General features: G+C 38.3%; 1 protein-coding gene across 2 annotated transcripts; it reads left to right on the top strand.

Annotated features, from left to right (window-relative positions):
• The first annotated feature begins 4,912 nt into the window (after positions 1 to 4,912).
• Positions 4,913 to 14,620, top strand: CCR6 (C-C motif chemokine receptor 6). 2 transcript variants are annotated; one of them, XM_067463196.1, is made up of 3 exons: positions 4,913 to 5,489; positions 7,848 to 7,922; positions 12,483 to 14,620. In XM_067463196.1, the coding sequence occupies exons 2-3, from the start codon at positions 7,914 to 7,916 to the stop codon at positions 13,530 to 13,532; spliced, it is 1,059 nt and encodes a 352-aa protein (XP_067319297.1). In that variant the 5' UTR covers positions 4,913 to 5,489; positions 7,848 to 7,913; the 3' UTR covers positions 13,533 to 14,620. The 2 variants fall into 2 exon arrangements, with proteins under 2 accessions (XP_067319297.1, XP_067319298.1); XM_067463197.1 differs by lacking the exon at positions 4,913 to 5,489 and having other exon boundaries at positions 7,734 to 7,922.
• Positions 14,621 to 14,846: the final 226 nt, after the last annotated feature.

The following is a 14,846-nucleotide window of genomic DNA, read 5'->3' as shown; positions in this document are numbered from 1 at the left end:
TTATAGCCATCAGAAGACATGAACTAAACATATGTAAAATTATTCCAAAGTATGAGAAGTCAGGCTGCATAGGAATGAAAAGATATGTAAAAGTTTGAGAGGGGAGCTGCAATCAACACTCTTGACCATCTTGCCAATATTAGGTAATTAAAAAAATCACCACCATAAATTCTTAAAACCCTAGAGAATGAGGCACAAAAATGGAACTCTGTTTAGTGGGTGGAAAGCCTATGAGAAATGGGAATCTGATACTAAATTGGCTCTTTGTTGTACAGCTGGATACAGAATCACCCTATGTCTTACACATTTTTGGGCTTTGCAGAGAAGGAGATTTGTTAGATGTGGTCCATGTTAGAAGGTGTAGTTTCAAGGAGCTGTTAGTAATTTAAAGTTTAAGGAAGATACTGACCTTTGGATAATGATAGCTAAGACTCATCCAAAATTTCTCATGACATTTTGTCTGAGAAAGATCTGAGAGTTGCCCTTCTCATGAGCCCTTAGAACCAAAACACAGCTTGCAGACTTTGTGCCATTTTTTCTAACTTTTTAGTGGAGACCAACCTCTCAGAAAAAGTATAGGATTTTGTGTAAGTTATACACTGATAAGCTGCCAGGGTTGCCTATTGATACTGCAAAAAACCTGACTAATGAGCTACTGCGAGAAACAGCTGGAGAAACTTTCCTCTTCCGGTGGCCATTTTATGAAACAGTACAAATGCCATTTTGAACTTTGAAAGGCAATTTATTTACAGGTATAGTACAAAATATGAGTTCTGGGGGATAATAGTGCAACTCAAATGCTGCCATGTACATTTTATTTAGGGTGTGTTCTGTGGTAGCACTAAGCAAAATTAGAAAAAGCCAAAGTCAAATGGATTGTTGAATCATGAGAATACCAGAAAGATTGTTATACAAATTAAGTATGAAACATTGAATAGCCTACACAATAAAATAGTAATTTCAACAAATACTGATGGTTTGCCCATTGTCAGAGATAAGGAGTTGTAAAAATATGGCTAGAGTTTGAGAGAGAACTGTCAGATTTGCAATGTTGTAATGTACAAGTTAAATAAAACACAGGAACATACAGTTGTGTATGGACAAAACCACCGTGGATGCATATCTTTGCAACCGAAGTAGAACAAGATTCTGAGGAAGCATAGTTTACTATTTTATGTTGATAATATTTTTGTCTCAAAAGAGATTTTTCCCCTCCTCCCCACTATTTTTTAAATCTTGCAATACAGCTGCTACATGTTCCATGACCTATTTCTCAGCAACATCATTTTCTTGCTAGGTATACGGTGAGAGGAAACGTACTGAAATCTGATGACTGATAAGATTTTGTAACCACATTAACTAACAGAGTAACAATAAACAAAAAAAAATCTGTTGTAGCACCATTAATGAGGACAGTCTGAACTCAAATAACATTTGGTTTACACCTGTCCTCATTTCTCATATCTATCTAGTCCCTTGGATGTTCAAACATATTCAAACATGAAGTTTGGGAAACCTACTCCTGTAAACTTCAGTTTGGGATTAAGGAAATGATTCAGAAATTTTACCAACAATGTCAATCTCCTCTAAAGTTTAGGGTTTTTTCTCTTATAAAAGGGCCAGGGAAGGAGCCAGGAATTTATTTAATGTTTTAACAAGGTCCCCAGGCTAGGTCAAGTAGGATAACCAAAGTCTTTGGTGCTTAAAATTAGTGCTGGAGCCCGCAGTGGCGCAATGGGTTAAACCCTTGACAGGACTGCTGACCAAGGGTAGGCAGTTCAAATCCGGGGAGTAGGGTGAACTCCCATCTATCAGCTCCAGCTTCTCATGCAGGCACATGAGAGAAGCTTCCTACAGGATGATAAAACATCCGGGCGTCCCGCAGGCAACGTCCTTACAGACAGCCAATTCTCTCACACCAGAAGTGACTTGATGTTTCTCAAGTTGCTCCTGACATGAAAAAAATAGAGCTTTAATTAATATTTTGATATCAATGAAAAATATTGTTTTAAGTGTTTCCAGCTCTTGGGAAAGAAGGCAATTCTGTAAAAGACTTAACTTTCTTTAAAATGTGACAGAGGTCTTATCTCATCTTGGAAAATCTTACTGACAACCAAGATGGAATTCTGATAAGAAGACAAGAAAATACATTTCTTAAAACCAATGGGTAGATGATAAAGATGCTTCCTGAATCCGAAACATAATTGGTCCCTCAGCCATGATTGGTTCTTTCACTGTTGCAGCTTCATGATAAAATTTTGACAGGTGCAGCTTCTCCACAAGAGTAAATTAATTCCTACCGTCATTGGAGTGCTTCATGCTATTAAAATTCATTTTCACAAACAGATCTGCCAAATCAAACTATACAGGACATTTAATTTGTAAATGCAGATGTTCCGTGGCTCGGAAGACATTGCTTACCATTTCTTTTTTTAAAACATATTTTATTGTGTTATAAACACAAATCAATAAGCTAAATTTCAAGTGTTACACATATAAATCCTGAGTAATTCAACAGATATTAAAGACATTATGCTAATTTACAGTGGTGTAGATTATAGTATCCCCACCTTCCCTCCCTCTCCCTCCCTCCTTCCCTCTCTCTCCCTCCTCAACCACAGTATATTTCTACTAATCTTGCAGATCCAGCCACTTGTAGAGTTTGTATTTTTTTTTCTTTGATGTGATCGTTGGCTCCTCCATTTTTCACCCAGTTGAAGTAGACCTTCCATCTATTTATAATGATCTTTTCTTTATCCATTCTTGGTGCTTGGTTAGTCATAATTCCCGTAATATCTAACAACACTTGGTTACCATGTCTTTTGTCACAGTTAAATGGGACCTGTACTTCACAGCTGTTTATAAGAATTCTCTGTAGGTAAAGGTTTTCCACTGACATTAAGTCCAGTCGTGTCTGACTCTGAGGGTTGGTGCTCATCTCCATTTCTAAGCCAAAGAGCTGGGGTTGTCCGTAGACATCTTTCCAAGATCATGTGGCCAGCATGCCTGCATGGAGCTTGTTACCATCAGAGCAGTACCTATTGACCTCAAGTTTTCAAACTGCTAGGTTGGTAGAAGCAGGGGCTGAAGGCGGAAGCTCACGCCGCTCCCCGGGTTTGAACCTGTGACCTTTTGGTCAACAAGCTCAGCAGCTCAGTGGTTTAACCCACTGCACCACTGGGGACGCCAAGAATTCTCTGTACTATCATATATTTTCAGTTTGAGCACTTATGTCTTCCAAAGAAAATGGGAGTGCTTCAGATGATATATAATACTAACTTGAAAATAGAAAGGATCAATACTCAAGGGTACATAACGTGGCTAGTATGCTCAAAATAAGTTGATATAGGTTGGTCTTTGGCTGTAAGGGAGACCAGCAAGAGGAGAATTCACAGAATCCAAGGGAAAGTTTCAGTAAGTCTGTTATTTTTTTTATTCTTGCATACAGCCTTCCTTCTTTTAGAATGTTGAATTATTATTATTATTATTATTATTATTATTATTATTATTATTTTGCCAAAGGAAATGCCACAGATTTCTGGAAAGAAGGGTACATGGTTGAATTTAAAAATTACCTGCTAGTCATGGGTTTGACTTTTGCTGTTTTAAGAAAGATGCGTCATCAGAGCTCACACAGTTCTGATAAAGTTCCAAGTAGGATGCTCTGTTGAGCAGTTTTTGCAAGAAATTTTTTAAGTTTGCAATTTGGAACAGAAGAGCGGATGAAAGAAATTATTCGATGCTGTGGAAAAAATATTGATTTTTAATGTAAAACCTGTTTTGGCAGGGAAAATGTTTGAGTTTACCACAATTGTGCTCCAAAATGTTGGCATGACGCAAGTGAGCTGAATGCAGGAACAGCAATTTTGAGGAGCCACATATGTGCAAGCTGCTTGTTCTTGACCTCATTGTAGAGCAGCAATCACAGCCCACATTTCTGCATCTTGACTCGATGTGTTCAACTTACGGCCAATCTGTCTTGCTCCCCAATGAGCAGGTACAAGATTACAACCTAAGGTTGTAATCCTCAGCACATTTAGCAGTGTATAAGACCCACTGTGCTGAGTAGAACCTATTTTGGAGTGAATAAAGAAATAAGGTATTATTGTGAGCATTAAATGCTAGGCATATCTACCTTTTGCTGATAGATCTCAGGACAATTTATAGTAGAAGAGGAAATATTTCTGATTCCAAATTGTTGACAGCAGAACACCCATCCTTATAAATCAGCAGTGTATTTTTACATAGAACAACAAAGAAATCCATTCAAGTTTAGGATTTCTAGATATTGCAGCATTCTATACCTAGAAATTGTCTTCACCAATTTTGAGTAAAATAAGTCTTGCAAGAAGACAGCCCCCCCCCCCCACTTCCTTTGTAACACAAATTGTATAATATGGCTCTACAGCTGCTATACTGCAACTTTCAGCATTATTCCTATGCTGGCTAGAGCTACTGGGATTTGCAATCCAACATGATGATCCGGCTGTATCAGTTCCTTCCCTGCTCCAAGCTTTCAACAGACCATACGTTCTTCCAAACAGCTACTTGCCTCATTTTTTTTTAGTCATTTTTCATGTTAAGTTTTAAAAGTGTAGCTGCCTTAAATAAATCTTTGGTCACAGAAACACTCAAAGCAGTTAGACTTGATTTCAAAGATGGACAGTTCATTTGAGCATGGAGCAAGGGAAAATAAAAGAGCAAGGTTAGAGAGAAGTCATTCTGTAGTGGTCTTTTTTTAAAAGCCACCCTGAGATCTTATTTATTTGCTGCATTTGCTGCATTTGTTAACCGCCGCTCTCAGCCCTAGGGCGACTTATTTCTTTGAATATTTTCTGCACCTTAAGTGATACATAATTTATATGAACTACTTTAATGTATCAAAATCTGTCTTTTGCCCAGAGAAATTTAATGTCATGCATCAGCAATTAAGTTATGTTGATGATGTCCCTTCAAGCTGTTTCTGAATTACGTCTCTCTTAAGATGAACTTATCACAGGGTATTCTGGGCCTGATAATGTATGATTTGCTCAAGTGTGTTTCAATAGCCAAGCAAGGAACAAACCCTTTGTCTCTAGAGTTGTCATTCAAATCACTCTGCCACATGTCCTTTCACCAGTAATAACACAGAATCTAGAAATGAATTTCACAAAAGGGGACAGAAAAATGGACTGTAACTGAAAGTTGTTTTGTGCATGTGAGTTTCAGCTACACATTCTCTTCTTGCATTGCTGATTTTTTTGTGCCTTGATTTGTGGTATTGATGAGCTGACACGTGGTGAATTTTCAAAAGCCACAATAACCGCTAAAGCAAAAAATAAGTAATCCCAGGCTGAGATAGAGGAACAAACATAACGTTTAGTGTGATAGTTTTATCTTCATGAATTACACAGTTCTAGACACTGCTTTAGAAGATACCTCATGCATGCTATCAGAGCTTGGAGCACATAGCCGCACTTCACCTTTAATAACTAGGACAGACTGAATGAGTAAGTAACATTTGAGGTTAAAATTCTTCAAATATCTTGTTGCTGAAAATATCACACTGTTTTGATACTTTATGTCTGATACTAGTCTAATTAATTGATGTAAAATCATAATTCAGCTGACATTCAGTTGACATAATTCAGCTGACATTATTATATTACTATACCATCTTTAATAGTTACCACCCAAAGCAATATAATTATAGAGTGTTAAATGGCTAATTATCCTTCCCCATAGAAGACTTATGGGATCTACTTTGCTTTTGGCTAGAACCATGATGAAAATGATTTTTTGGGTGTTTGCTCAGCCCACGAATCGTGATCATTATCAGTACTGAATTCACTAGTTTAGTGTAATCCAAAAATCAATTGCTGGTTTTCCCCAAAGTTTAATTTCCAGCCACCTACTATTTTGTCAGGGGGGAGGGGGGTGGATGATGGTGATAGATGAGTTCTTTGTTGCAGATGTTAGATTAATCCTCAGAAACACTTGCTGATTCACTGCAAATCACTCATAAATCTACCAATATCACCAATGATTTGAGTAAATAAGACATGAGATGATGAAAGAGGCAGAGGATGGAGGGAATGAGGACAGTGCCCCCAAATAATAATTTTGTCCTCCAAAATTATATTTTCCTTCACTCCTCAAATTCTTAGCATTGCAGAGAAACCCAAAGTCATACATATCTTGTATTTTAATTTCCCTTTGGAAGGTTGCTCACTTTCTTTCTTTAAATGACTAAACTAATAATCTAAGTTCTAGACTACAGTTTTACATTTCTTCAATGACTGAAGGAAAATTTCATTTGGAGGGGCAAAATCCTTGCTTGAGGACAAGGGGTACATCCAGACAGCCCTTTAAGAGCAAGAGCAGGATGTCCCACAGAAAAGAGATTGCATTTGCCACAAAGCAGGAAAACTGCTTCATGGCAAGATTATTTGTTAGTTGGTTTGTTCTACACTTTCTTGGAATGCGTGGGGCAAACCCACTATGACTGCTGTCTGGACTGCCCCTTCTGAAGTCCTGGAATTTTGAGAGGGCAGTTCAGACAGCAGTATCACATTTTCTGGACTGAATCAGACCTGGGAAACGTGAGAGGTCTCTAATCCCCTCCCCAAATCCATTAAAAAAAGTGTTTAAAAAAGAAAATGACTTACGGGGCTGACATTTCCATTCTGCCGACCCTCTCCTCCCCCTTCTCCTGGCACATCATTCCTAAGCACCAGGAGAGGGTCAGCAGAAGGGAAATGTTGGCCCCATAAATAATTCACTTTTTATCACTTTTTAAAGGGATTTGGGGAGGGGGTGGTGGTTGTCTCCCTGTTCTCCTGGTAGGTACCAGGAGAACATGTAGACAACTCCTATGTAAAGCACAAGCCTCTTTGGCAGTGTGCAGACTACAGTCTGTCCTGACCCAGGGTTTTTAAAGCCGTTTTGAAGTGGAATTTTCTGCTGTCTGGGAGTGCCCTAGATTTTCATTTTGCTTCCCAACTGTTACACCCCAGGACCCATTCTCACTATAGACTGCCTCCATAAAATGGAGAGTTTTTTTCCTGTGGTGTGAATGGGTATCTGGCTATGATATTTTTTTCTGTTTCTATAAAAACTGTACACAGGTTTAAACACAAAAGTCAGTTAAGATTTGGATATCTTCATTCAGACTCTAATGCTATTCATTAGCTCTGATACATTATTTTCTAAGGAGTAATGGATCTGATGAAGTGGCTTACAGTTTACAAGAATTATGACAAATAGGAATGTGCAGTCAGGTCTGTAGCCAGAAATGTTTTTGGGGAGGGGTTGAAAATTTCGGGGGGGGGAGGGGTTTGAAAATTTCACGGGGGGGGGATTGAAACCTGTCTCCTAGCTCACGCTGAAGCAAAGAGCACAGCAGGGGACAGAGCAGCCTTCAATAGCCTGCAGCTCCGCCCCTGTCAACCACCTCCACCAAGTCTGGCCTCTTTAATGAGAACATTCAAGCCCCCCCCCCCCAACTTGGTTGCTTCGCTACATTGGCTATTGCTGCAAGTAATGACAGTGTGAATAAATTGTCAATATTTGCCTGAGATAGTGCTTGCAGTTCTGGAGGGACTCTTAATTTTTTGCGTCTCATAGACTTAACATGGGGATTTGGTTAACCAATTAAAATTCATGAGTATACCAGTTTTTTTAACCTGAAAATTGGGGGGGAGGGGTTGAACCCCTAACACACACACACACCCGGCTACAGGCCTGGCATTCTGTAATGCAGCACAAGACTTGGTTAGTGTTTGTTAGATTTTGACCAGTTTCTCCACAAACCTTATCCAACACATGTAATCCTATATACTCTTTTGTTAATCTACTTTCCTTTACAGAGCCTGTTTAGTCTGCTGAATTTGCCAAATTATTTCCTGGTCAAAGAAGGAAGTGAGAAGATTATAATGAGTGGAGTAAGTTCTTGATTGCTGAACATATCTCAGTGGCAGCTGACAGCTTGCATTTTAGTGAAGTGTTTAATCTCTTATGTAGTTTGGAGAATTTATTCAAAGTGCAGAGCTCCCGACCTTAAAATAGATCACACACCTTGTATAGCTCTTTTAATGTTTTAGACTAAAACCCAGAGACTAACCTTGATGCCACCACTGATCCTTTAAGAGAAATGACCAAGAAGGAGGCAATGCCAATTGAAAACCAACTGTAGAGAGAAAGGAGAACTGTGTGAACTTCCAAACAGATTTTTCTTTTCCTTTGAAGCTATAGTGTTATGAATGGAATTTATTCACCCAGCATGGTGTTAGGGATTAAGTGTTGTGCTGGAAATCTGGAAGAGTTTCCAGAAGTTCTTTATTGTAAAGGATGCTCCCATATTTAAGGGTTGAAAAACTGAAAGAGGTGGGAAAATAATCTAGCATTTTGAGGTGCAGAGTCTCCATAATGATAGAAATGTGTGTATGTTGTCATTTATGAATTTAGACAATATGTTAATTTTATACATGGCTAATTTAACTGAAATTTGTGTTTTCATTTGGACTTTAATTACACCACAGTCTTATTAATAGCTCCTTCTTGTCTCCCAACTCTGAATGTCATGGATTTTGATTGTCCCTGATTCTATTTTGAAAACTTGGCAACTCCACCAGAAGACCAGTGTTCAAATCCCCATTTTGCCTTGAAAGCCCACTTTTTTTCAAGACGGCAAGTTTATGACTTGTTTAAGGTCATCTAAATCTGAGTTAAAAAGTGAGATATAGATTAAATATGTTCTTTTAAAGAAATAAATAGGCACACTTCCCAGAAAGCCTTGGATATCGGGCAGGATATGGGTTTTGAAGCTGATTTTTAGCCGTTTTGGTAAATGCCTATCAAGGAGCGGCAACAAGGGCTCTTTTCAGGAAAGGGTGTCTGCATTTAAAAAAAATATTTTGGGGTTCATGACTTTTAGAAAATTAGTGCAAACATGAGCTTCATAAAAAGCCTTTGGAAACATGTGTATCTGCAGACTACACTTTGCCCACTTTTGCTCTACAAAATGGAATAAACTCTGATCTGGTCCAAAACTGTATGTGAGAATTTCAAACAAATAAGGAACTGGGAATTTGGATTCAATTTCAGCATCCTGTGGTTTTCCTTGCCTGACCCACTATTGTGCTTCAGCCTTCCCCTTTGTATCAAACACTGCTGGCTTCTTTTACAAAATAGTTCCTTTTTGATTGTAGATTTGCTCAAAGCACTACTGATTCCAAAAACACTTTATTGTGTTAAATATGCTCGCTCGATTCTTATTTGCCAGCATGGAACAACAAAAGATAGAATTATTAGGAAGTTGATGAAAAAAATCATACACAATAGTATACTTATATATTGATTTTTTTTAAAAAAACCCCCACAAACTATGATATTTTATAATTATTTTTTTTAAAAAAAAAACATTTATATTCTGCTTTTCTCACCCCAAAGGGGAATCAGGGCAGAACACAACATACAAACAGCAAACATTCAATGCCAAAACGCAAGTTCATTATATGCATACATAAACATTAAAAATATTTGTCTCAACATTAAAATGCACTGTTTAAGAAGTAGGTACAAGAGAAACAAAATTTGAAGTTGAGTAACATTTTTAATCCTTAAGTGTTTACAAATATGTAAAGATTTAAGTATTCCAGATCTTTTCTTCAAGCTCAGATGATATAAAATTTGAAGGACTAAGCAATTAGTAGTAGTAGTAATAGTAGAAGCAGTAGTATTTATACTCCACTTCATCTCTCCTAAAGGATATTTAAAGCAGGACATGCTTAAAAAAATCATACAATATGTACATTTAAACCCAAAGGATTCAATCATTAAAAGGATTCAAATATTTTCAGTGTTTCTTTTTCTGCTATGCTAGAAATTTAGAGAATTAAGAAAAAATTGATTAGCTTTTTGGGAGGGGGCAAACACACTTAACATGTGTAAAATTTTCTGGTGGGGTGAAGTAGGTAAGTAAAGCAGCGAGAGCAGCTGCCCATACTAAGATGTCTCCCGATAGTGCTCCCAGACAAATTATACTGTATTAGTAAATAAAACTACCTCCTGACAGCACTCCTTTATTCCTTATTTTAAAAAATCAGTATATTTTCACACTCTGTTGTTTCCTACCTACTCTTCTCCTTCTCTTGTATATATGTGTTTGTGTTTCAAGCAAGAAAGACAGAGGAACCCTGCTCTCCTCTAGCAACAGGAAGAAATAGGGCACTGAGAGGAAGGAACCTCACCTTGTCACTGTCAAATCTGTAGTACAGTGGTTTTCCGAGTGTCAGACAAGTCTGTCAGATACATTCAGGCTGAATATCCCTTACCTGAAATGCTTGTGACCAGAAGTATTTTAGGACCTCATCAGATACAGAGAGAGGAGCGTCTTCTCCCCACCTCTTTCCACTGCCACAACAGAGTCTCATGGAGCCCATGACATTACATTGGGCCACTTCTGGTGGGACTGCATGGGGCTCAATTTCAGGAGCCCGGAGTGCCTCTAGAGGAGTCTGGTGTTACCCAAACCCTCACTGAAGAAGCAAAGGGGTAGCAAGGAAAGATGGATCTGAAGGGGGAAACAACGTGGGAAGACAGAAAATAGATACTGATGGGAGGACACAGAGCCTGATAGTCCCTTTTGCTGCCCCCCCCCCCCTCAACTTTACCCCTGCCCATCTGGTGAGGTCCTTAGATTTTGAGAAAGGGGGAACACTGGAATACCTGTATTTGCTAGGCCTGGGTAACAACGCAAAAATTTGTTTCTAAAATCGATTTGTAATTGGGGGTTTTTTTTGTTTCGATATTTAAAATAATTACAAAATTTTCAAAAAAAAAGTTCGGTATTTACGAAATTTCGTAAATATTTACAAAACATTTTGTAAAGATGGCGCCCTTTTTTTTCAATATTTTTAAAATATTTTTTAAATTTAATTATTAATTTAGTAGAATAGGGAGGAGAAATTAAAATTATTATTAAGGAGGGAAGGCAGGCACTCACTCTGGCGGGCCCTCTAGCTCGCCGCTCGCTCGCCCCTCTGGCTCGCCGCTCACTCGCCCCTCTCGCTCGCCCTCTCGCTCACTTGCTCAGCCGGCGCCGAGAGAGGAGAGCTCCCAGCAAGCATCGGCAGGCGGCCATCTTACGTATTTCCGAAATGGACGGAAATACAAAATTTTTTGGCGCCTGCCGTTTCGATATTTAAAAACACTTCCAGGTTAAAAAAAAGTTTTGTAATCGTTTCGTAATTCAAAAATTAACGAATTTTTTAACGAATTACGAATTAACGAAACGAATTGACCAGCCCTAGTATTTTGCATATGCAAACATAATGAGATATCTTGGAGAAGGGGCACAAATCTAAATATGAAATTCATTTATGATGAATATACACCTTATATAAGCAGTCACCGAGTTACAAACATCTGATTGACATACGATTCCTAGTTACAAATGGGGGTGAGACAAAGGGAGTGAGAGGAAATCTACCCCTCAGAAGGGAAAGTCACTCCTGTTAGAGCTATCACAAGAAAAACCTCCACTGAAGCTTTATCACCAATTCTTGTTTCCACTACAAGCCAACCTTTTCCAAATCCAATTGTCACAGGAACAGAAAATGAGGTGAAATCCTCTGAACAAGGCTATAAACAGCAAAACAGATGTTATAGGAGTGTTCTCCTGTGCTATTCAAAACTTTTTCAAAAAAAAAAAATGGCTGGAGTTACACTTAAAATAGTACCTGTTCCAACTTATACAGAAATGCAACTTAAGAACAAATTTACAGAGCCTATTATTCATAACGCCGAAGGTCATTTTGTACACAATGTTTGTAATACTTCTACACATGAAATGACAATTCTCTACATTGAACCATTGTCTACATTGAAGCAAAGGTGTTGCTGTCTCAGACACCCATGTGGACAATTTTGGAGTTTGCTCTATTTCAGCTTTGGATAAGGAATGATCAACCTGTCAAAAAAAAATGAATGAGCTATCTAGCCAAACCGTTTTCAGTACAAATATTGAATGGGGGAAAAACAGTGCTGATCTAAGATAATTTGCTTCCTGATGCACACCAACAGATGATATCCATCCCATCACTCGAATCAACGTGAATAGTACCAGAAATTATAGGATATACACAGAGGATCCCATAAACATCTCTCCCCATCTCTGGCAACAAAATGATGAAACAACATAAATAACTGGTGCTAAGACAACCAAAGTCTCCTGACCAGTTCAATATCTGATGATGAAGCTAGTGTTGAATCCAAAATTAAGACCCCCCCCCCCATTCCATTGCAGTCACACACCCCCATGTGTTACGCCCAAAGCCTTTCTTGAAAACAAGGGGGATTTTGTCTTGAGGTTGGAAGGGAATGGCCCTGTGAGTGAACTTTTTGTTCACTCAGTGTATGTACTTCTATGAATTTTCATTGCTTTGAGCAGAATTTATTGAACTACGCTGACAAACCTTAACTTGTTTCATTGTCATTTTCAGGAAGAAACTACCATTTTTGATTATTCCTATAGCCTGGATATTTCGACGCCGTGTGACAAGAATGAAGTCCGAAACTTCACAAAAATGTTTCTTCCTGTTGCCTACTCACTGATATGTGTGTTTGGCCTTGTGGGTAATATATTTGTAGTGATTACATTTTCTTTATACAAGAAGACTGAATCTATGACTGACTTATATCTATGCAATATGGCAATTGTAGACATATTGTTTGTTCTTACTCTCCCTTTCTGGGCAGTAAATTATGCTATGAACAACTGGATCTTTGGTGATTTCATGTGCAAGCTCATCAAAGGTATCTATGCACATAACTTTGTTTGCGGCATGTTGCTCCTGGCTTGTATAAGCATGGACCGATACATTTCCATTGTGCAAGCAACCAGATCATTTAAGTTTCGATCAAGGACTCTAGCCTACAGGAAAGTGATCTGTTTGACTGTGTGGGTAGCATCCATTTTAATTTCCTGCCCTACTTTCATATTTAGTGGAAGCTATGCACCATCAACCAATGTGTCAGAGAACATTTGTGAACACAAATCCAGCACAGAATTTGATGTCACATTGAAATTGTTGATAATCACCATCCAGCTTTTATTTGGGTTTTTCATCCCCATGCTGTTTATGGTTTTTTGTTATACCTTCATTGTCAAAACACTAGTGCAGGCTCACAACTCGAAAAGAAGCAAAGCCATTCGTGTGGTAGTCTCGATTGTGACTGTTTTCCTAATATGCCAAGTTCCCTATAACATGGTTCTCCTCATGAAAGCTGCATCGATGAAAACATTGGATAAGGACTGCCAGGGTGACAAGCAAATGACCTATGCAAAATACATAACAGAAACATTTGCCTTCCTCCATTGTTGTATGAACCCTGTGCTTTATGCATTTATTGGGGTTAAGTTTAGAAATTACTTTGTGAAAATAATAGCTGGCCTGTGCTGTGTGAGATACAAGAATTGTAGAAACTCTCATGGTTCAAGAGTAAGTTCAGATACCGCCCATTCAAGGCAGACTAGTGAAGCTTATGACTAACTGAGACAAGCTGCTGCATGTACACTATCATTGCTGTCCATATTCTAAATAGAGAAGTTGATCTTCTGTTTTTCATTCACATTATATGCTGCTTATAGAAATTTCAGCTACAACAAATTCTATTGCTTCACAATAGGCCTATATTTCCAGATATCTGCATGGAAGGAGGAAAGAAATAAACTGTTTAAGATTAAACATCATTCTCACCACTTGAGGGAGCATTTCTTCTAAATAAGTGCTATATGTATTCTCTCTCTTTGGACTAAGCCGCTACTGTTCAGGAAAAGGAACCAATACAATAAGGACAATAGTCCTGTTCCAGCTCTTGCTATGGATACTAAAATTTGTGGACACTTAAGTCCCAGTCTATACAATGGAATTCATTACATCAAATGTCATTCATTATGTCAAATAGCAAAATCAAGGTTCGCCTTTGAGATTTTTGGGGCATATTTTCAGCCATGCATGGATAATCCACAGATGCAAAATCTTCAGATATGCCAGGCTGTAATCTTTACAAAATGCTACTGAAGAGAGCCCAAGGATCTGTGAAACAGCAGGAAATGACAACAGGATATTCCTTTACATCAGTATACTATTTAGAGCATAGCAAAATCAAGGACTACTTTTGGAATTTTTAAAAATACTTTTGAGTTGTATTGTTGAAGGCTTTCATGGCTGGAATCACTGGATTGTTGTAGGTTTTTCGGGCTGTATGTTTGAGTTGTACTTGGTTGAATACAAGAACACGGAACCCGTGGATTTGAAAGGCTGACTGAGAAGAAAAGTACAGGTAGCCTTTCATATCCCCATATAGCAGTGATTCTCAACCTGTGAATCCCCAAATGTTTTGGCCTACAACTCTTAGAAATCCTAACAGCTGGTAAACTGGCTGTAATGTCTGGGAGTTGTAGGACAAAATACCTAGGGACCCATAAATTGAGAACCATTGTGGGATATAGCCTTCCATCCATCCCTCTTCACATTGTCTCACTCAGCTGCCACTTCACACTGGCCTTAAAATATATGCAAATTTATTGTAAAACTTTCATTTTGGCACAGAGGCAGAGGAAGCAGATGGACAGCAGATTTTTTGAGTCCAAGGTAATTTACTGTTTGCAAAAAGTAAATGGTGACAGGCCAGCTGAAAAGCTGGATCAAAACTGCCACACCTACATTGAGTGCAGAGTCAGTGTAAAACATTGTTACAGACATGCACAGTCTTGACTTCATACATACTTCTTAACAAGGCTGGCATTACCTTATTTGGGGTAGCCATTACTTAACAGATGTCCCATGATTAAAAGTCACACA

Source organism: Anolis sagrei, chromosome 1 (genome assembly GCF_037176765.1).
Source record: "Anolis sagrei isolate rAnoSag1 chromosome 1, rAnoSag1.mat, whole genome shotgun sequence".
Taxonomy (NCBI): Eukaryota; Metazoa; Chordata; class Lepidosauria; order Squamata; family Dactyloidae; genus Anolis; species Anolis sagrei.
This window is presented reverse-complemented; position numbering and strand designations above follow the sequence as displayed.